Genomic DNA, 21402 nt, shown 5'->3' on the forward strand with positions numbered 1-21402 from the left:
AGAGGTTAGAACAGAGCATTACCTGAGACTCATTACAGAGGACAAGAACAGCATCAGAAAAGATCAAACTGAAATGATAACGCTACTGCTGAGGAATTAGAACTACAGAATTAGCAGATATGAAAGATTTGAGTACAATTAAGATGTAAAAAATTACATGAGCTCTGCCAGGAATTATACAAGAAGATACAAGATATTAATATGATTGGCTACCTATAGTAGGCACAGAGGGGGAAGTCGTTTTGAGTTAAAAAGGGAGATTTAGTAGACGTTATCTGAGCTTAGCCAGTAACTCAAAAATTTAAAATAATTCAACATTATTTCAAGTCTTAACAGTTTAATAAACATGTCTAAATGAAAGTAGCCCTGATTGTGTGTATGAGTCTACATTCAGTTTCTTTACAATATATGACTGCACATAGATGTGGGTGTATGCAGGTGAGTTTGTATTATGGGTTACCATAATGCAGGTGTGTGTGTGCGTGTGTGCGTGCGTGTGTGTGTGTGTGAGTGTGTGAAGGTGTGTGTCTGCTGCGTGTCAACATGTGTCATCTGTGCTAACAGCCTGTCAGACAAACAGAGGGGAGAGAGGGAAAAAGGGAGGAAAGGTCTTCCTCTCAGGATAAACTTCACAGCTTTTAGCTTTATGGATCATTGATGCTGCTTTTCCCACAAAAAATAAAAACACACAGCAGTAAAATGGACACACATGCATGCACTTTAAAAGTGCTATAGCATCAGTTAAGAATTACTGAACATTTATGCTTTGAATTCTTTAACTTTACATTTAAAAAGTTCTAATAAAAAAGGTAAGAGTATAAGTGACACAGATGGAGAGGTTAAAGAGTCACTAAATGGGTTTACTAGAGAGCTGATTGGAGGAGAAACAGAGAGAAAGGGGGGGGGGGGGAATCAGGGGGTCGGGAAAGTGCGAGGAGATAGATATGGAAAAGGAAGAAAAAATTACCAACGTCATTTGACCTGCAGCAGCAGTCATTATTTCCCACAGATCCTAAGTCTGGAAAATATGCAACAACATACAAAAAGAGCAACAACATGTAGCCTTCAAGCACCAGGTAACAACAGTTTTGGGCTTATTGCCACGGCAACCATCCCATAGTTTCCCCACCGATTGTAAAAGCAAACTGAGCAACCTGACTAAACGGCTTGACATTTGTGCTTCATAATAGAAAAAAATTCAAACAACACATTGAGGCACTGATGACAGTGATGGTAGATGTGAACACACACACACACACACACACACACACACAAACACACACACACATATTGTTGTCTTGGTGAATGTGATGAGTTAGATATTTGTCTAGTTATCTACCGTGTGACTTGGCATGTTTAGTGGGCAGTTTAACTGGTTTGTTCAGTGATGAAATGGAAACCATCACATGCGACTGCCCACATGCTACAATATGTGCGGTCTGCATCACAAATCAATACGAGAACAGCTATTATAAGGCTCCTGAGAGAAGAGGGAGGACATCTCTAGCCTTCCAGAAATAAATTATTTAAAGACATAGAGATCTCTATTGACTGACCTTTAGGGAAACATACAAGATTTCCTTCAGAGAGCAAGATCAGAAGATCAATATTGATCGTATTTATTAGCAAAAACAGAGTAAATAAGTCAGTTTAGCGCAGCACAGGGATTTGCAAATAAAGGAACTTGCTCTATTCTTAGCTCAACTAGAAATACCATCTTGTTGTTGTACCCCTCTGCCAATTTGTCACGCTGAACTTGACATCCATTTCTGTCTTCTGTTAAGAGACAGTGTAACTGTAGCGTGGGATAAGACGGGGCTCGCAACTTTTTTGGGGATTATTTTAGTAGCATAAGGCGGCCTGCATCAAATAGAAGAGCTGGCACAAGCGATTAAAAAAGGACAACATGTTAATCTCTCTTTCTCTTTATTTCTCTGAAGAGCATGCGGTCAAAATATTGTTAGTAGACCCTTGTAGAAAACAGAAGAATGAGCAGCTATGCAAGAGGGTGAGAGACTTTCCAGTAATTATCGTGGACGGAGTCGTTTTTATGCATCGATTAATTTGAAATACAAATATACCAGATGTGATTAAATCCCCTGTGGATATCACATTCTCTAAAATGAAGGGTCAGGACCATCAAAAGCAAATCAACCGTTGAGTCCCTTTGGACCTTTGAGGCTAAATTTAGGACATTCTCTCTGTAGGATGTCTGGGATATCTTTTTTCACAGTAATGGAAAGGAGCAGCTTTTAAGTACGGACACAAAATCAATCTTCTTATCGGACTTTGAGAGATTAAAAAAAAAAAGTGTATTTTCAGAATGACTTATTTTAGAAAGGCTATGACTCTCTGCTTTCTGTGACCTTTACTGAGTATTTGTGCAGTAACAATTTAACAGAATCAAATCTTAATTCATCATGATTCCAATTATGTTTGAAAACTGCAAGTTCACAAAATGTTTACATGTTAAAAGGACTTTAAATCCTGGGCTTTGTTTTGTTTTTTTACACTTTCAGAGTCAAGCAGATAAAAACATTAAGCTGTCTTCAATGATAACATCTGATTTCTGGTTCATCATGCTAAAGAAAAATAAATCCAGCCGCCTCAGTTGATCAATCAAATGACAGATTTTACAAGACAGTAACTTTAACATTAATATTAATTATCTCTCAAGTTCTGCAAACAGTTTTTCTTATTGGCTGAAAATAATGTAAAAGCTTTTTTTCTTCCCATCGAGGCCCTGAACATCATGTCACCTCAACGTTATCATGAAGACTAAATATTTCTGTTAAATTACTCCTGGATCTCTTAGCCTACAATCATAAATCTGTCTGTGCAGCTGAGCAGAAAGGTAATTGGAAGCATATAGGTTAAAAATTAACTTCGGAGCCGATTTCAGAAACATGCGGCTGTAAAATAGTTTACGACTGTGATGGCTTCAGATTGTTCAACTTGTTCACTTAATGAACTTTACAATCATCACAGAAGCTCGTGCACAGGTGAGACTACGGACTCCAGATTAGGCAACATCATGTTGACGCTGTAGGCAGTGATATGTTTAGAAATGTCAATGTGTCTGAATGATTCAGTGAGGTGATTATGAGCCAAGTGTGCTAACTTAAATAAGTTTAGTATTTACAAGGTAGTGATGATTCACAAAAGAAAGGAATGAGATTAAAGAAACTGTAGACACTGAAACCACAGGTGAGGCTTTTCACAGAGCTCCTCTGAAGTTCTTTTCTGTCTACTTCTAGTAAATATGAGGTTCATTTATAAAGCTCACATGCCTCGGATGCTTTGTCATACCTGGACGAGGTTTTTGTGATTGGTTTTATTAATCTGTGGATCTAGACTGCTTCCTCTCTTGTAAGAAAAGATTTGGTGATACATTTAGCTAACAACACCAAGATGCAGAACGAAGAAGGAAGTCGAAGGAAGCGACAGTTGAATATCAGATTGTGAAGTTGACGATTGTGTGACGATAATGTGAAAATGTTTAATGTCTTGTTGCTGTGGGAAACATCAGAGCTGCTACACGGTGTTCATAGATAGATGACGTTGTGTGAGTGTATGTGCTCGAGAGTGTGATTCACACACTGCTAACACTGATTGTGTAAAGAGAGAGAGCCAGAGAGGGATTCAAGGTAACTGTCTTATTTTTAAACCTAGGCTCTATTTTTACATATCCAATGGTCTAATTTGCTTAAAGGTGCACAAAGCTTTGGAAATGCTCCGGCTGTGCTGAATAGGGCTTTAAAGGCTTGAACCAAAACAACCTGCAGAGAAATGCCCCTTGACTCAATACATCTAATAAGCTATATATCAGATGTTTCTAATTGAAAAAGGATCTAACCATTACAAAATGGTCTATCTATGCAGGAATCCTTTCTGTCTGACGTTGAGCTAAACAGATCTTGTTATGATTACTCTGATGGGGTGCATTTGCTCTGAAGTTTACACTGCAGTCATTACAGTCCTTTACTTTTTTTTTTTTTTTAAAGTTTCTCTTAACTTGAAAGTTATTCAAACCTTTAATGTGTAGAAAAACAGCCCATGTTTGAAAATAAAGGAATTCCCCTTTAGAGAATGACTCAAAGTGAAACACGAGTTAGATTATTTAAAGTTGTGAAGAGGTGAAAATGCAATTTATTCCACTTTGAATCGTCCATATGTTATACATGATCTTGGGATCTGTAGCTTGTTTGATCAGACCGATGACAGGCACTTTTTTAACAAGAAAAGGTGGCTTAATCAACCTTAACACTGAAGTTTCAAAAGAAACACTGTTCACAAAACTTTAGTGCCATGTTGGACGTGCGGTCCATCTGACTTCCTATCTATCACTCTCTCTCTCTCTCTCTCTCTCTCTCTCTCTCTGTGTGATCATCCTGAGGCTGGTCTGCGTGCAGTTGCATTTGACTAGCTCCCTGTGCAGGTTATTTTCAGCAGGGCCGATAACAGCGTGTGGTCTAAGTGCCCTCAGGAAGGATTAGCACAAGTCTTAATCACCACAACAAGACACATGGAAGTGGACTAAGGTAATGACCTAGAAAAATATTTCAGCTGAGTCAAGAGTCAGATGTGAACACAATAAGTCTAATGCCCACTCAATGAGGAATAGCACCACATCATGAAGATGACAAAAACGTGCTTAAAGAGTGGACAGGATTTTGTATATGTCATGTAAATGTTATTAGGCTGTTGTAACTTCTTATCTGGTATCAATACAAATATTTCATTCTTCCTGTTATTAACTTAAAAAGCAGCTCAGTGATACCTGCCCTATGAAGAATTATCTGGCTAAAGTTTCAGTGGATACGAGACACACACGGGACATAAAAAAACACACACATGAGGGAGGAAAAGAATATTGCTGCTTTTACCTTTATCAGTGAAGTACAAACTATAGCGCCAGCATTCACCATGGGGTTGTGGGGCTTATCTGTAAAACAACAGGAGCACAGTTAGCGCGCTGAAGAGGATCAAAGTGTACATGTTAGCTCATATACTTCAGAGAGGGCTGCATACACACGATTAAACAGTCGAATACATGTAGAGCACATATAGACTCAAAACACAGGAGACCAACAACAGTAGTACAGTAACAGTGTCCACAAGGGAACTTTGATATAGTATGCATTGAATAGCAGCGTGTTGTTTTGTAAGAGACCCTTATCAATCTACCACAGTAAGGGGTACAGCGTTAAAAAGGGGCTGCTTTTGTGGCTGATGTTGTCTGAATCTCTGACTCAGATATTCAGCTGTTTATTCCATCCAGAGGATAGGGCTGAAGAAATGCAGGCACTGCACAAAGGCATGTCACCCTGGTATATACAGGTCCTGCTATGTAAATGTAGTACTTCCTGAGGAACATATTGCCTCATGGACCACAGAAACCGTGAATAGTGATTGTACATCACTGAAAAAGTACATGGAAATTCCCTATAATGTATAGTCTTGTTTGGAAAACTTGCATGATTTGTAACAGAGTATTTATTGTTAAGATCTTAGAATTATAGCATGCATCAAGCTTGGCAAGCTGACAATGTTTGATTGGAATATATTTGGTTGTTTGAACTTAACTTATCCACAGTAATGATTCACACATGTATAAAAAAAGTGTGAGGGTAAATGGTTATTTGTGTTCACAAGCTGCTCTTCTTCTTTAAAAATAATCAAAAACTGTTGAGGCAAAGGAAATTGTTTCAATTAAAGAAAACACTGTTTGGAAATCAAAGTTAAAATAAGGCAAAGTCTTCTTTATCATTTGTTAACTGGTGGAGACATGTGGCTCGTACATGTTAAACTCTCGTGATTATAGTTGCCTTATGTGTCCACAACATGTTCTTTGAAGTGAGCTACTTTAGTTCCCGTAATGCCCGATAGAGTCAACCACCGGGGTGAGAGGAAACTTTCCTCCCACAGATGTCTAAAAGTGTTCAAAGTACTTTTATTCTTAAATAACCTACATTCCCTCACTGGTGCGTGATCTCCTTACATAACACAGCGAGCACAGGGCTTTTCCTGGCAGCAGAGTCCCCACACAGGAAGTGACGACAAGCTGGCTGCAGTTTGAGCACCTCCCTCGGACGCATCGACCACAACTGTGATAACTATCACCCTGAATCTATCTTCACCATCTGTATTATGCTCCAACTACTTTTGCAGCATAAAAACCTCACACACACTGTCTAACTTTAAAGTTACCACGTTTCTTTTACAAGGCTGTTAAACATCCTGTGATGCCAGCCTCTGACTCATTCACTTGGCAGCGCATGCAGTAACAGCTCTACACTCGGCTCTGCAGGCGGCTAAAGCCAGACAGTAGACCAGCACTGCTGAATAACTATCGGGGTAAACACAGTTATGACTGACAGTCCAACATGAATAGAGAGAACAGAGTCAGTCTGCAAAGCTATGGGGAACATGTAAAAAGAAACAAAGATAAAAAACAATCTTTCCATGTATTTTGTATACGTATAACCTAAATGCCCTCTAGTTTACAAGGTAAATAAGACAGCATTAGATAAGAAAATCAGTGGCTGATGTGGGAGAGGAAACTTTCTATAATTCAATACCTGTTTGTGCTCAGTGATTTCATTACAAAGTTATTTAGCAGAAAAAAGGAAACACAAGCCCTATTCAGCCGTTTCAAGCCATGAGATTTTTGCCCCTGAGATGTTTCGCCCCAAATCTGAATGTCGCGGAGATGTAATGTGGGAAGAAAGGGCTTTTAACTTCCAGAAGGTCAAAGCCCTCTGACATCAGGAGGGAGACTTTGCATATTCAAACTCTCATGAGGCCTCCACTGCGGCAGCTTAGGAGACATAGTGTATAATAGTCCACAGTGAGTCAGAGAAACAGGAATCATCAGCCATAACTGCTTTTGTATGCTGATATATTTATGAAGTATCTATGAAGGACTGTCTAAAAAAGCTTAAGAAAGTGGAGAAGAAAAAAAAAAAAAGAACGATCAGAAAGGCTCACCATCGTCATTCAGGAAGAGTTTATTAAAGCGCAGGCCACTGGGCTCCTTTCCAATGAAACTGTGGACGTACTCCGTGCCGTAGTCATGAACAGCCACTGCATACTTCAGTGGTTTGACGCAGGATTGCAAACAGAAGGGCACCTTGGTGTCTCCTACCGTGTGTCTGCAAAAAAAAAAAAGTTATAACATCAGAAGAAGCTGTACATCAAAACAAAGAAACTCAAACTGACTTCATCATGAAAGAGATTCTAACTGAGCAGATTTGTGTGTTCAGGGTAAACAGTAAACAGAGCGTCACAGCACGATAACAGAACCACACGTTCTGTTCATCACCGCGTTATCTTTATGACTTCCTCTCTAACACAAACAGAGGGAATATACACACCTGTGGAATTTTACAACGGCCTATCAGAGAGCGGCCTGATCAAAACACCCACTGACATCATTTCACAATATTTTGAAGTGACTACTTGTTCTAGTTTGGACTCTGGAAAAACACCTGTGCATTGAAAAGCAATAAATTATACTACATTATTACATCATTGCAACATATTGGCCTCACAAAAAGAGTTTCTCTAACACATACAGGTGTTCCTTGAAGTCAAACCTCAAGGTTTAGAGGACTAAAGAAGTCCAGCGCTGTGAGAGGATCTTTAATCATCATGTGGCCCTTCAGAATAACTACATTTTACAGAGTGAAGGGGGTTTTGTTTGAAGGTCAAAAGTTAACCGTTTACCTAATCCTAATAGACATGATGAATTTCTGGTATGCAGTTTAAATAAATAAAAACCAGCTAGTTAGGATCCCAGACTGAAACCACCAGAGGCCATTTAGTGACCGTTTACCCAACAGAAGGCTGAAGTCACACCCAGCACAGAGCTGACATTATGAAGATCATACTGGAATATCAAACACATGTTTGCTTGTTTTTTTAAGCATCACGGTATCCTTTTAATGCTTGAACCTGCTCTCCACTCTGTCTCACCTCTGTCCGTCCACCGTGCACACAGAGATGGCCCACAGGTCGGGGCTGAATTTGGCGAGCTGAGGAATGTAGTCAGCGACCTGAAAGAGAGGAGAGGCAGCTGAAAGAGAGTCGCCTTACACCGCTGACGTCTGCTGAGGCTCAGGCTTCAAGGGAAAGCTAACACTGCTGACAATACACAGAAGTCAAATCAGAGGAATAATCCACACACAGATACTGGAATAAAAAGCTTCTGTTTACTTTGTGCCTCTCATCTTTTTCAATTACAACAATTACAGTATGGTGCTTCTCAAAATGTCCAGGTTGCTTTTAAGTTTATTTTCTTCAGTGAATCCACACTAAAGCTGACTGAATTTTTTTTTTTTTTTAAATCTGTCTCTCCTTTAACTCTGAATTCAACATTTTGAAAGATACTCTGCAGAGTAACTCAATCTTTAGGTGTCATTGAAGTATTTTGTAAATGCTAAGAGGTAAAGCACTTGTAAAATGATGACGTGCTTGGGGCCTATGTGACAGTTTAGACATGCCTGCACTCATTGAACTGATAATATACTGTACAACCGCTCAGTTCAGTGGACGGCTGTTCTGTCTGAGGTTTCTGTCTCTTATAGGAAGTTTTTTCTTCCCACTTTAACTTTAAATGTTGCTTAGTGGTCATAGTGGATTAATGTTGGGTCTTGGTAGACAATATAACAAAGAGTAAGGTCTTTAACCTGCTCAACAGATTTGTGTTCTCATTGGCTGCAGCTGTAATGCTGTTGACCTGGTTGTTATAAAAAAAAGACGACGATAGGAGACGTGTCTGTTTTCCTCAAGCTACTGGAGGGAATCACAGTGATGCTAAGCTTTCTAGGAGGCTCTCTTTGCACTTGTCCTCAGAAAAATGTAATGCTTTAAGATACCATGTATTTAAAAACTTTACAATCTCTATTATATTAATGATTGACGGAATCAGAAATCTTTTAAGTTTCAACAAACACCACGAACGTTACTGTGAAAGAAAAGGACAGAGCACTTTGTCTAAACTGCACACATAAAACGGCAACATTGTGCAAAGGGTTTTCTACAATTAAAATCAAGACATTACCTGATCTTGGGTGCCCGGAACTTCTATTTTTTTTGCCTTAGAATCAAAACAAAGATCGATTTAACTAGCATTGTAGTTGTGTTTAAAAAACCTGGTATCATGACAGCCCTAACTTAGTGTGCTGTGTAGACTTCTGATCGTATCCTATTCGCTAACAGTTTTGTACAGCAGTGGAGATATTTCAAGTCTTCAAAGCAGGAAAAACACCCGTAAAGAATAATATAGCCAATGGTTCTTGTTTCATTAAGTTTTCATGTAAGCCATTTAATTGGTGGAGCGTGCAAAAATTCAGAGCACAGGATCTGGCTCAGCAAAATCTAATACAGCAAACATTAACTCCGCCATATCGCCAGTGCTGTCCCTCTTCAAAGTGTCTATAGGGGCTTCTTTTCTGTGACTAATGTCAGTTCTGTTGGCCTTGGGACGACGTCCACATTACACCAAGAGTTAGAGTTAGATTTCAGAAATATGAGTGTTTTCATTGTTAGAGGTTAATATAATCTGGGAACCAGGATCACGATTTCACTATTTCTGACTATGTTGTTCTCTTTTTTTATTGTCTGCACATTTTAGCAGCTGCCAAATGAAACAACACGATACGGCAAACATAGCCTGCACTGATATCTGCTGGGGACACTGCTACGATCCTTCAACATGACCCTGAGGTGGATTTTCCTATCAAGTCTATCAGACCAGAGTGATGCTGGCTTCCATTCTGTCTCAAAGACAGATCTACCAAACAAATGCAGATACAAAAACCCAGCCTGTTGGCACAGTCTGATGGTAACATATCTGTGTGGGTCAAAATAATGATATTGCAAAAAAAAAAAAAAACAGTCATGGACTTAAGGACACACCTGCCCTTCAGAGAGATTTTTGGCACCCTCATATAGCTCATCAATGTGGGTGGAGAAGGACTGGAAGTCTGGGATGACGAACTTCTTGCGGAAGGCCTGAGTGAGCAGGACAATGTTGCTCTGGACACACCTGATGAATAAACCACAGATAGCATGCTAAAACATTGTGACTGCATGCAGCTGAAGAAAAGTTTGTCAACCAAGTTTGCAACTGTGAAGTGTGACAAACTTCTTTCGAATGTTAATTTAAAAGTTGCTGATGAGGAATTTTCATCATAACTTATTGATCAGCTGCTTTTCGATCCAAACAGTGTGATCCGACATGAATCCGTACAGTGGTTAATGATCATTTTCAAACTGCAGACTGAAGGAAATGACAGAGTGTCTGTGATGTCTTAGGGTTTCAGTGAAATGTTTTACTCATAGGACAATACCTTTCCAGATTTGCCCCACGGTCAAGAGGAAATGAAACTAAACACTGAGAGATTAACTTTCTGTCGACAAAACTCTCATATTTTTTATTATTGTGAAGAAAGCAAAGAAGTTGCTCTGAGGGTAATATAGGGTTTTCTTTACTGTATCTGATAACTGATACAGACTCTGACCTGAATGTTAACAGTCATCATAGGATCAAATGTACTGTATCCTACTACAACCATACAAATAATCTTTCTTTTTCAATGCAATTTTGTATTTTTTTCTTGCCTTGGGTGTGTTTTTTTTTTAATCAGAAGATTACAATTTTATAACTTTTTATATTTCTTCTTATATTATAAAGAACGATTTTCGGGCTTTTGTCTTGATTTAGATTAGACAGGGATAGAGCTGAAAATCGAGGAGGGAGAGTGGGGAATGACATGCAGGGAAGGAGCCAGGGTCGGATTTGAACCCGGGCAACTCGCTTAGAGGTCCATCGCCTCGTCACACGGGGCACCACATAACGGCTCAGCCTTCAGCGCCCCTTACAGTTTGGTTTTAATAAAAAATCTGTTGGCAGACTATTATTCTGATTCCAGCAGTGACTCTTTGTCAAATATTTGGATACAGAACTACATTACTTCTGGTTTAAAAAAAAAAAAAAAAAAAGAGAAGGATCTCATGTACAGATGGAACATATTTTTTTGCATTAATGCAATATGCAAATTTAAACAATCAAGTTAGTTTGAATTTGCAGTGAAAAATATGGTCATCAAGATGTAGAAAATGCTGTTCGAGGCAGAAAATACCACAAAGGTTCTTGGGAAATAAACGTAATGAAAAGCAGCACTATGATTGGTGTAGATGACGCAGATATATAAGAGAAGAAGAAATGGCGATCCTTACTTCTTGAAAAGATGTCTGTCCAGCGTGACGCCATCTGTTGTGTTCTTTAGAGTCTCTTTAAGTGTGTCCATGCACTCCTTCAGCCTGGGGTCTCCTGTGCGCAGCCCAGTAGTTTTAAGCGCCTTAAAGAAACAATAGAAACATTTGAGTAGAAACAGACAACTTGGTGATAACGCACTGCCAACAACAGAACAAACCATGAAGCCAAACTGAAGAAGAACTTACCGTGAGGAATTTATGAACAGGAATCGTCTCTTGACCTTCAGCGACTGCGTAGAAGAGCAAGTCCTCCAAACTCGGGAGAATTCCTGCTCTTCTCCTGTATGAGACACAAATACACATTTATGAGACACAGCACTTCAAATCATATGAAGGTACCCGAAAAAGAAAACTTTGGTGGAACTTTTCCAGAGTTCATATTTTAAGAAAAGCAAGGGGAAAAATCAGTGCATATGTTGCTTTTGCGTGGTTCATTAATTTGTCATAGGATTGCCCTTTAGTGCGAGCCTATTCCCACCTGTACTTCCAGTCTAAACACATAGCTTATCCAAAGCTGTTCATACAGTCTTAACACATTAAGTGAGGGATTTGAAGAACGCTTACTCAAAGCTTGCAATCAAAGTGTCAGCAATAAGCCACAGATATGTGTGTCAGTTTGTAGAACAGAGTGATCAAGCCTCTGCTGAATGGAACACATTTTTTCTACATGTTTCTCGTTGGCAGCGCTCCCTGATGACTAACTTTATTCTATGTGTTTACATAGGATCACATTGGCTATTGCCATAGTAACAGTTATTCTCCCCGGTGTCCATAAGTCATGTCCTACAGCTAAGAAATCAAGAGGCACGTACACCAAAACGGAGCGTTCTGAGAGAACTGGTTTATACGGGGTCACAAACGTCCTCTGGTGCTTGATTCATGTTATATTTTGAACAAAGCACAGCACATGTTTCATTTAGGAAAAGGTGGAAAAGGGCTATAATATGTCCTCTTTAAACATTCGCTACAATAGCCGCCATAGCACTAATCTTCTAATGTTTCCCCTCTAAAATTGAGATCAGTACCGCTCACAAAAACCCCTCCATCATGCTAATAGTGTCTGAAGCAGTGTTTGACTGGGTCTAAATTCCAGGAATTCTCCTGTCTATAGCCGCCTGCCAGGCCCACTGTGGCTCTTGGATTAATAAAGCCAACATTGTGGTGTGTTCACACGCTGGTCATGACACAGCAGCATGGTCTGCAGTGGTTTAAATGATTCAAAGTGGTCTAACATCGTGCTCCAGTATGCTGTGTCCCAAGGTCAGGCATGCCATTAAAGAGGCAATAATGCTATTCAATGTTCCCTTTAATTCAAAGAAGTAAATTCTATGATAAGCCAAATGTGTCCTCGGAAGTTAATCATAAAACCGAAGCTTAAGTTTTGCACAGAATAGATGCTTCTGCTCTGTCACTGAGGCGTTAGATGTTTAACTGCACACTGTCTACATCAGCATTTGGAATTCCAGTATTCAGTCTGACCCTCCTCCCTGCCTTTATCTCATCTCCTTTTGTCACATCTTCTGCTCTGCACAGTGTAAACACTCCGCATACAGCCCAGGTAACTGCGCCGGAACATGTGCAAACAAACCAGGATTGACTAAAATGCTGCCTGTCAGGCGCGTATAATTCAAAGGGAGTGTTATTGACCTGACATCTGTCACTACAAGGGCTCATCCATACAGCAGTGAACCGGTGCAGCACGCTGTCAGGAGGCAACAAGCTAAGTACAGTTGATAAATTACATATTTTTTTGTGAAGAAGATTCCATACGTCAAAACCGTACACGTATCTCTGCGAAACCATACTTAACTAGTGTTTTAGGATGCAACTGGGACTGAGAATATGTCCAAACTTGTGAAAAGCTCATTAACCACCAACACTCTCTTTAGTGGGGGAAGTGTGTTTGTGTATCAGGCGTGTTCTGCTGTGAAACGCTCAAGGGCCCACATGGCCGTTAGCTTGTGCAGCTAGCGCACAAAACATGAAGGTAACTGAGGAGGTACTTCTCTGATTAAAGGCACACTTCACCAATTTTACACATCAAGACAAACTTATTGATCATCAGGAAAGTCCCACCCAGGCTGTGAAAGCAGCTGGATAGTGTCAGTGTTTATTATCGCAGTATAAAGACAATTGACCTTTCAATAAAAGCTGAATTTACAAAGAGAGGGAGGGGAATTTAATATGCATTGCCATTTAAAGTACTAAGCAAAACTAAGGAAAAATGCTTTACTGGGGCAGGATTCAGTGTGTTGCAGACTGATTCAAACTTTTGGAATAAAATCTGAATATCTCCACCTCAGCAGCATTTTGAAACATGTTTTTAAACATCTGCCTCCTGGACATGCCCTACCTCCCAGATGTGATCACTGGGATGCTTATTTAAGGCTCTCATTGATTTTTTTTTATGTATCCATAGATATGTAACTACAGAGCATGCAGCATTTGTCGTGTTGTACTTTTTAAATACTTTCCTGAGTGCCATTCATGAATTTAAAAAATGGCGAGACGGCTGCTGCCGACAGGCTGGTCTTGTGTTTTGGCTGCTACGGCCGCTGGGGCCAGCGCTGGCCCCTGGCTGCTGCTTGAGGAAATGTCCTTATGTGTTGAAGAAAATATGTCTGTAAATGTTTTTATTACTATATTTCTACTGCTATACTGTATATTTTGGAGAAACTGTAACGATGGAATTTCCCTCTGGGATTAATAAAGTATTTCTGATTCTGAAATAGAGGACCTTAGTGGGAGTGGCCTGCGGTGCTGTGCATTCTGGGATTTGGTGTCTTCCATCCACATTAACCAAAAGGACACTTTCTGCCTTTTCACAGCCAAGAAGGCACCAACTTCAAAATGTATTTCACATTTCTACTACATATATGACCCAAAGTCAATACAGACTCATGTTTCAACGGGTGAAGTAGCCCTTTAACTTGGTAGTATTTTCTTGTGCCAAATAACCATGTGGAATTAAATCAGCGTTGGGCAATTCAACGAGTCTCGATTTCAACGATAAGTTTGGCGTTCCTGGATCATGAAAGCGAGATAATCTGGTAGCTGGAGAGGTGCCAGTTCACTTCCTGAGCACTGCAGAGGGCCCCTTGAGCAAGACACCGACTTGACATAATCCAAGCAGCTCTAAATTAAATAAAATCGAGGTGCGTCTGTTCCATGTTCTCAGAAGTCACCAGCCGGTGTGAAGTGAACTAAATAAGCAATACAACAGAGTGTGTTTAAACTGGGTAAACAGATCTGTGGACTACAGTCAACACTTTCATTTTCTACCTTTCTCCTGCTCACAGACAGATGGCTCAGTCCATTTGTGTTAGTGAGGCTGCTCAGGGATGTAAGCAGAACACTTTGAGAGTTTCCTGGAAACAGGGTTTACACTATGGGCTGTGGTGCGTCCTTTTTTTTGCATTGGAGGAGTAACAGCCCTGTGGAATTACTGTAACGTATTACCGGCCAGTGTTTTTCATTATTATTCAGTCATGTTATTCATACTGCAGTCATATAAGTACATGTCAATTAACCTCTCATTCCAGTGGTCTAGCTATTTCAAAACAGGCTGTATCGAAATAATCTAGCAGTATGATAAATGTCAAGATGATGGGGTTTAAAATACACTGTTTAAGTTAAAGGACTATTATGAAGGACTATTAAAAGGTCACATATTATGGGAAATAAACTTTTGCATGTTTTTCTTCCACTAATATTTGTCCTTAGCGTGTCTCCAAACCCCCCAATTATGAGACAACTCCATCCTCTCCATCTTTTGATTTTGATCTGGATCTAAAGCGAGGGACATCTTTCACTTTTTATTTCCCCTTTTCTGTTCTGCAATGTGTAACACCACAGTAATTCATCCATTTCTCATATCTCAATCACAGTTACCTCCTCAAACTAAAGCTGTAAGTGATTCCACAGATTATTACTGGTGTGTGGCCGTGATCCAAAGAAGCACTTCGAGTATAAAGCATTTTGTGGGAGGCCTTCTTCAAGCAGTAGCGAGACCTCTGGTTTGTCCTTTCCTTCTTCATTCGCTGCTTAAAGCTTTAAGCTCAGTCTACAGTTTGTCACAAATGTAATCATTGTGCTCAATTCTATACCGATTATCCGAGTAGACGTGAGAGTGACTGTTTTTTGGGATGTAATTCATAAACCACATTCCCTGTAGAGGTCTATCTTGTGAGTCATCGTCATCAAGCTGGTCAACAAGCCATTCTCATCACGTGCTGGTGACTCATAAAGTATGAATCACAGGACTTGCCCCCAACTATCGAGAACAACTGTATTCATCCCTCCAACTGGAAAAAGGCATTGCTATTTTCAACATTTCAAAAGTTCATGTTTGCACTGCAATAAATCAAGGGCCTCATGACGAGTCACCGGCTGCACGGCAGGATCAGACTGGAGCAGCATTCCCACTCTAAATATGTGCTGGGAGAGCTTGACGGTCCATTACTTGCAGCTTCTCCTGTTAAAACTGCTAAAAGTTCAACAGGTTTTGGTGCAAGCTCCTTTCCTGTGTCGCAATCTGGGGGCGATCCTATTTTTATTCCAGATCAAAAACTCCATATGACATAATAGTTGTCAGTGAATATTTCACAACTAAAACTTGTATTGTTGAGTCTGGACAAACAGCACACATTGTTGCTCTTAGCTTTCTTTAAATATTGTTGTCCTGGTCCAATACAAATGCAATCATTGTATTACTTTTGTTTTAGTCATCCTTGTTGTAATGTGACAACACTGCTGCTTGACACATCACAGTTAAGGTATCTGCAGACAATTTGAATTTGGTATCACCACTGCTTGAGAAGTTTGGAGATTTAGTTCAAGAAGCCCGACCTCGAAGCTGTGAGAAAAGGGTCAGAAGTAAAGCGTCTGACCCCGAGAGGACTCTGATTATAAAGAGAACACGATCACACGCCTCGCGTAGAGGGAAAATGTTGAGTACAGTATGCTGTAAGCTCCATGAAAAGGATAAATGTGGTGACATGAAAAATACAAATGCTCTGACGCTAGCAAAGCTACCTCACTGACTCTTTGGCTTGTTGTATTCAAATTTAGCTGAATTCGTCTTGTCATCTGGGAGTGATTTTGTTTACAGTCTGAAGGGGGGGGGGGGGGGGGCGTGACAGAAGACTTTTTCCAGAACCACTTCATTACAGACTGACTGTCAGATAATGACTGAGGGTGTGTTAAAGTTGATCAAGATCGTTGAAATAAAACCGTGATAAATAAGACAACCTTTGTTTCTGTAAACGTCACTTTTCTTTCCATGCATGCAGTAATAATTTAGAAACGTTTATTTGAAATGTTTCATTCTAAGCAGCAGAGGGGACAAAGATGAACGTACAAAGGAACAGAAAATAATAATAACAAACAGTGGAAAGCATGTAGCAGAGGTCATTCTCAAGACACTTAAAGCTAAATTTGATTAACATGTCCGGAAAGTAGAGGGAAGTAGTAAAAACCTCCACCCTCCCATTGTTACTTAACCATCTGTCCAGCTTTATCTATAAAAGCTACTGGGCAAGAGTTCTTAAGAGTGCTTAAGATAAGAAGAAGTCATAATGACATAAATGTACTTGTTTATCTGGGCGAAGGACTTCAAATCAGACAATGTTAGAAACATGCTTCAGAGATTTCCTGGAATTAAAGATTGCATCTCAGAATTAAACTACAGCAGCGTAACTTAGTGTCAACACTTTGTGTATGCGACCTTCTACATTAATGAACACCGTGTTGTGTTGTACGTGTCATTGAGTTGACACATTTTAAAATGCATGTTTATAATAGTTGGCCCACTGAGTAGGCCTAGATAAAAGACACACACAGGTCACAAGTGGATTTCCCCTTTCTCTACCAGGCTGCTGCAGCACAGGCATCAGGGTCAGTATCCTGGAGCTGCCACATCAAAATGAGAAGCGAGTGGGAGGCCATAGAAACCACCAGAAGATGTCATACAACCCAGTTTACACGCACTGATCTCCTAACAGACAGCCTTCATTACTCAATAATGATTACAACCAACCAAACAAAACACAGAGAAACAGATATCCTAAGGATTTTGTTCCAAAGTAGGCCCTGTTGCATCACTTTTAATTAGCTGTGATTTCCATTAGCATCAGTGTCTACCAAGAAAGCCTGGAGTGTGTAAACTAGCTCACAGACTTGTTTGAGTGCTTTTGTTCTCAATGTCATCCCTGAGCCAGGCCTGCTCTGTTTCCACTGCTTAACTTTCACAAGTGCCACCACATGCTGCGTAGTAGCCCATATCGAGAGAAACAGACAGTAAAAACTAATGTTAAACAAAGCCGGCAAATGCCTGCTGAAAACATCTTATGAAGTTTGGTTCAGTTAAAACTTAGAAGTAGCTCAAAGAAGGTTTATAAAGTTAACAAGACAAAAGCCACGGGATGCTGCACCGGCTCACACATGGTTTCCTGCTAATAGACCATTAGTTAGCTGTGGCTATGTTGTCATATACCATATCTTTAAATACATTTTTTTTGGAGGACTTTATTTATCTGTAGGTGTTTAATTCGTGACTTAAATCCCCGAAGTTAAGTTATTACTCAGAGCTTCTGTATGTTATGCGGTTGTAATACAGCGTTTGTGACGGATGGGGGAGAACGCTACATCCGCTTGCGGCTACATGCGTCACACCGCCTGCCTCACCTTCATACCGTGGAGCCAGACAGTTTATTGAACGAGAAAAAAAAACTTGAAACCTACTTGTCGCTGCCTGTTTCCGTGCTGACGCCATCCTTCTTCAGCTGTTGGTCTAGCTCAACGGCACCTTCAGTTTTCGCGCAGTACGAGCGGAACGGCGCGGCACAGGGCGCGGCGCGGAGAGCGGGGCGGCGCGCGGCAGCGGCATGGAAGATCTTCAGTTGCGTAGACGGAGATCTGGCGTCAACGGAGGCGGTGCCGAAGCAGCGGCGGCGGGTCGGCAACCAGGTCTTCTGTCTAGAGCTGGACAAGGGACGCTTGAGGGTGGCTTCAAACAGCTTCAGCACTGTCGAGGACCTAAACTGTAACATCTCAATCCTGTCAATCCAATAAGAGATAAAGCCGTAGCTCCAAATGAATCCGGTAGAAGCTGAAGGTGAGTGAAGGATTTTCTCGAAACACGTTGACTGTCTGAGCGCCGATGACTCACGGATGCCGGCGTCCTAAAATAAATAGAGGCGCATCACACGCCCCGTCGCTGCTATTGGTGGAGATGAGATGAGGTCCGCCTCCGAAGATCATTTATGGCACCCTATTGGATCATCATCGTGTCTATCAAAACCTGTCACGGTTGCGTTTTTACACAGTAGGAAAATTGAACCTCCTAGCCCAGACTTTTGTAGCCTGTTACAATGTCATTGATATGGTCTATATTAATGACTGCTACACCCTTTATTTTAAATTTATTATGATGGTTATATGCCTTAATACAACATGACATTACTTCCACAACAATGCCTCCCTTTTTGTTTGTCATATTGTACCAACACACAGTTAAACATTTTTAACTTTTAGATTTATACATTATTCACCCTGTTATGTCATAGCAGCAGGTTAGACAGGCAATAAATATATTTTAATATAAATATACAATATTGTAACGATATTAAAATCTATACAATGTCTAGGGGCATTTACATTAGAAGAATATCCCAGATATACATTAAAAATATAAATGATTGCTGTTCATTGTGCCATCACTAGTGCCATTATTAAAAACCATAGACAAAATGAAACCTACACATACAAAGGCACAAACACACATACCACTTATGTTAAACTCATACACACACGCACACTATAAAACAATACATTACAATTGTTTGTTTTTTTTGCTTAATTTGTTTTTGTGTTGCAAAATATTTGAGATTTTTTAAAATATATATAAATATACCTGATTATTACTCTAGTTAAAACACCATTATTGCAAGTTATTATTGTTACTATTGAATTGTTAATTATTATTTTTCATAATTATTATTATTGTATTAGTCTATTTGTTATTATATGCTTTTGCAATATGTTTACACATTCATGCCAACAAAGCTTATTGAATTGAATTGAAACCAATCACGCTTTAATTAATGTATTTTAATAGTAATATCCGTGTATCAAATGTTACATACAAGTAGGCTACCTCGTGTCCACCTGGCAATATATTGTGCTAATAATGAAGTTATGTTGGGGGAATAAAACAGGCACATAAAACCATAATATTTGGGCCATGGGAGTACCAGGAGCTGCTCCTAGTTTTATGCACTGGGTGGGTTGATAGAAACTCATAGCCATATTTAAATCAGAATGAAATCTGTTAACCAATAATAACAAACTATTTTACATATTTAGTATAATAAACTTGAAAATACTTTAAATTGTAATTTATATTTTTCAGTTGTCTTCACCTCTATATGCACTTATAGCAGAAACTTGGAAACGTTTTGTTCAACAACTCTTTTATGTTTTCATAAATAATAATAGGCCTATATTGTGTTTCAAACCATGTATGCATCTTCCACTGACAGTTGTTCAATTATTTAACACTAGAACGACCGGCATTCTATCACTACTAGAAAGGCCATAGCGGTCATTTTGACTGTTTACAAATTATTTGCATATCATTTCAATAATCAATATCAAATATGAGAATAAATGGATCTGTAATGTTGTGAAAGGTAAGATAAACTTCAGGACACAAACATTAAATTCTAATGAATTTGAAATTTGAATAGTTTATCGAAAACAGCAGCCGGTGTTTTTTGCGAATGGAAATGATCTCTGTATCATTCTCAGGTTCAGTCTCAGAGCCAGTGTCAGATGAAGTTTTGAGAGACCAGGAGACATCACTTTCCGTATCCGAACCTGCGCCTCCATCAGACTCTGCCTCATCAAGGCTCTGGAGCATGGCTAAAGCCTCTGTGGCAGCAATCCTCCTCCTTCCTGACATTTCGCTCTATTCTGTTCTAAATCAGATCCTTTGTTTCAGCTTCAACTGATACTGACTATTGATTAAATATTGAATTAGAAATTATGATTAGGGCCTACTAGGAAATATGGCCATAGTATAAATAGTATAATATACAGTATTTGAAAATGTATAAAAGGAAACCTTAGTGAGACTGTCAGAATGGACCTGAAGCATGTTTTTTTTGTTTTTTAACTGCTTTAACACATATAGCTGCTGCCATACATCCTGAATTCATGTACTTAAAGTAATTCCAGAACTTATTTTTAATCATACTAGTTCTACTTCATACTTTTACTTTACTTCTTTGTATATGAAGAATATTTAGAAAGGATTGTCCATATGATAATGTTCACTGTTCAGCTGGAGCTGCTTTTGTTCTAATGTTGTTTTTTCCCTTTACGGAATCCTTGTGGCAGTTTCAGTCTGGAAGGAGAAATCAGAGGGAGGTGCAGGTCCAGGGACCCAGTTTCCCTCAGAGGACAGGTTGTTTATTCAGCTATGAAACTATAACATCATTTTTTTCACTTCTGTTTAAAATGTATCTACCAAAACTCTTTTATGCACTTTATATACATTGGAAATGGCCTTTGCTAAATGCCTTAATGTAAATATGTGTGCCTATTCAACCTTCGTGTTCTTAATGTGTATTGTCTTTGTTTTTGTCACAGTTTCAATAAAGACAGATGTGGTTTGAGAAGACAGTTTGAAGTTGTATTATTTGTCTTAACATTTTAAGTTGCAATTTTAAAGGTAATGTTTATTGTTTTATAACATGACATGCAAGGATTAATTTATCACATCACTAGGTGATAAATGGTGTGTCCATTTCGATAGATGGAAATGAATCTATAGCTAGGTGTAGTATTTATAATTCACAGTAAAAATCTGCAAATATACCTCTTGTGAAGAATTGTAAATAAACTATAAACAGTTAATTCTTTCGACAGTATTTTCCTTTTATATCTTTAAAATCACAGCTATTTGCTGTATTTACAAAAATGGTAGAAAACTGTAAATATCAGCAACAGCAATATACCGTTAATTTTACAGTAACTTCCTGGCAACCCTACTGCCAGTTGTTAACCGTTTTTTAACGGGGAATTTCTAAGAGTGCGGTGTTTAAAATGTTGCTGTCG

General features: G+C 39.3%; 1 protein-coding gene across 1 annotated transcript in view; it reads right to left on the bottom strand.

Moving 5' to 3' along the window:
* glsb (glutaminase b) overlaps positions 1–18449 on the bottom strand; it is a 38086-nt gene extending 19637 nt beyond the window's left edge. The window contains exons 1-7 of the mRNA XM_065961908.1: positions 18025–18449; positions 11470–11563; positions 11245–11366; positions 9922–10051; positions 7978–8057; positions 6991–7154; positions 4887–4945 (exon numbers count right to left, since the gene is read on the bottom strand). Of these exons, the coding sequence (XP_065817980.1) occupies positions 4887–4945; positions 6991–7154; positions 7978–8057; positions 9922–10051; positions 11245–11366; positions 11470–11563; positions 18025–18332 (957 nt within the window). The 5' untranslated portion in view covers positions 18333–18449. The remainder of the gene's footprint in view (positions 1–4886; positions 4946–6990; positions 7155–7977; positions 8058–9921; positions 10052–11244; positions 11367–11469; positions 11564–18024) is intronic.
* Between the last annotated feature and the right edge of the window lie 2953 nt (positions 18450–21402).

The sequence above is a fragment of the Labrus bergylta genome, chromosome 13, assembly GCF_963930695.1.
Source record: "Labrus bergylta chromosome 13, fLabBer1.1, whole genome shotgun sequence".
Taxonomy (NCBI): Eukaryota; Metazoa; Chordata; class Actinopteri; order Labriformes; family Labridae; genus Labrus; species Labrus bergylta.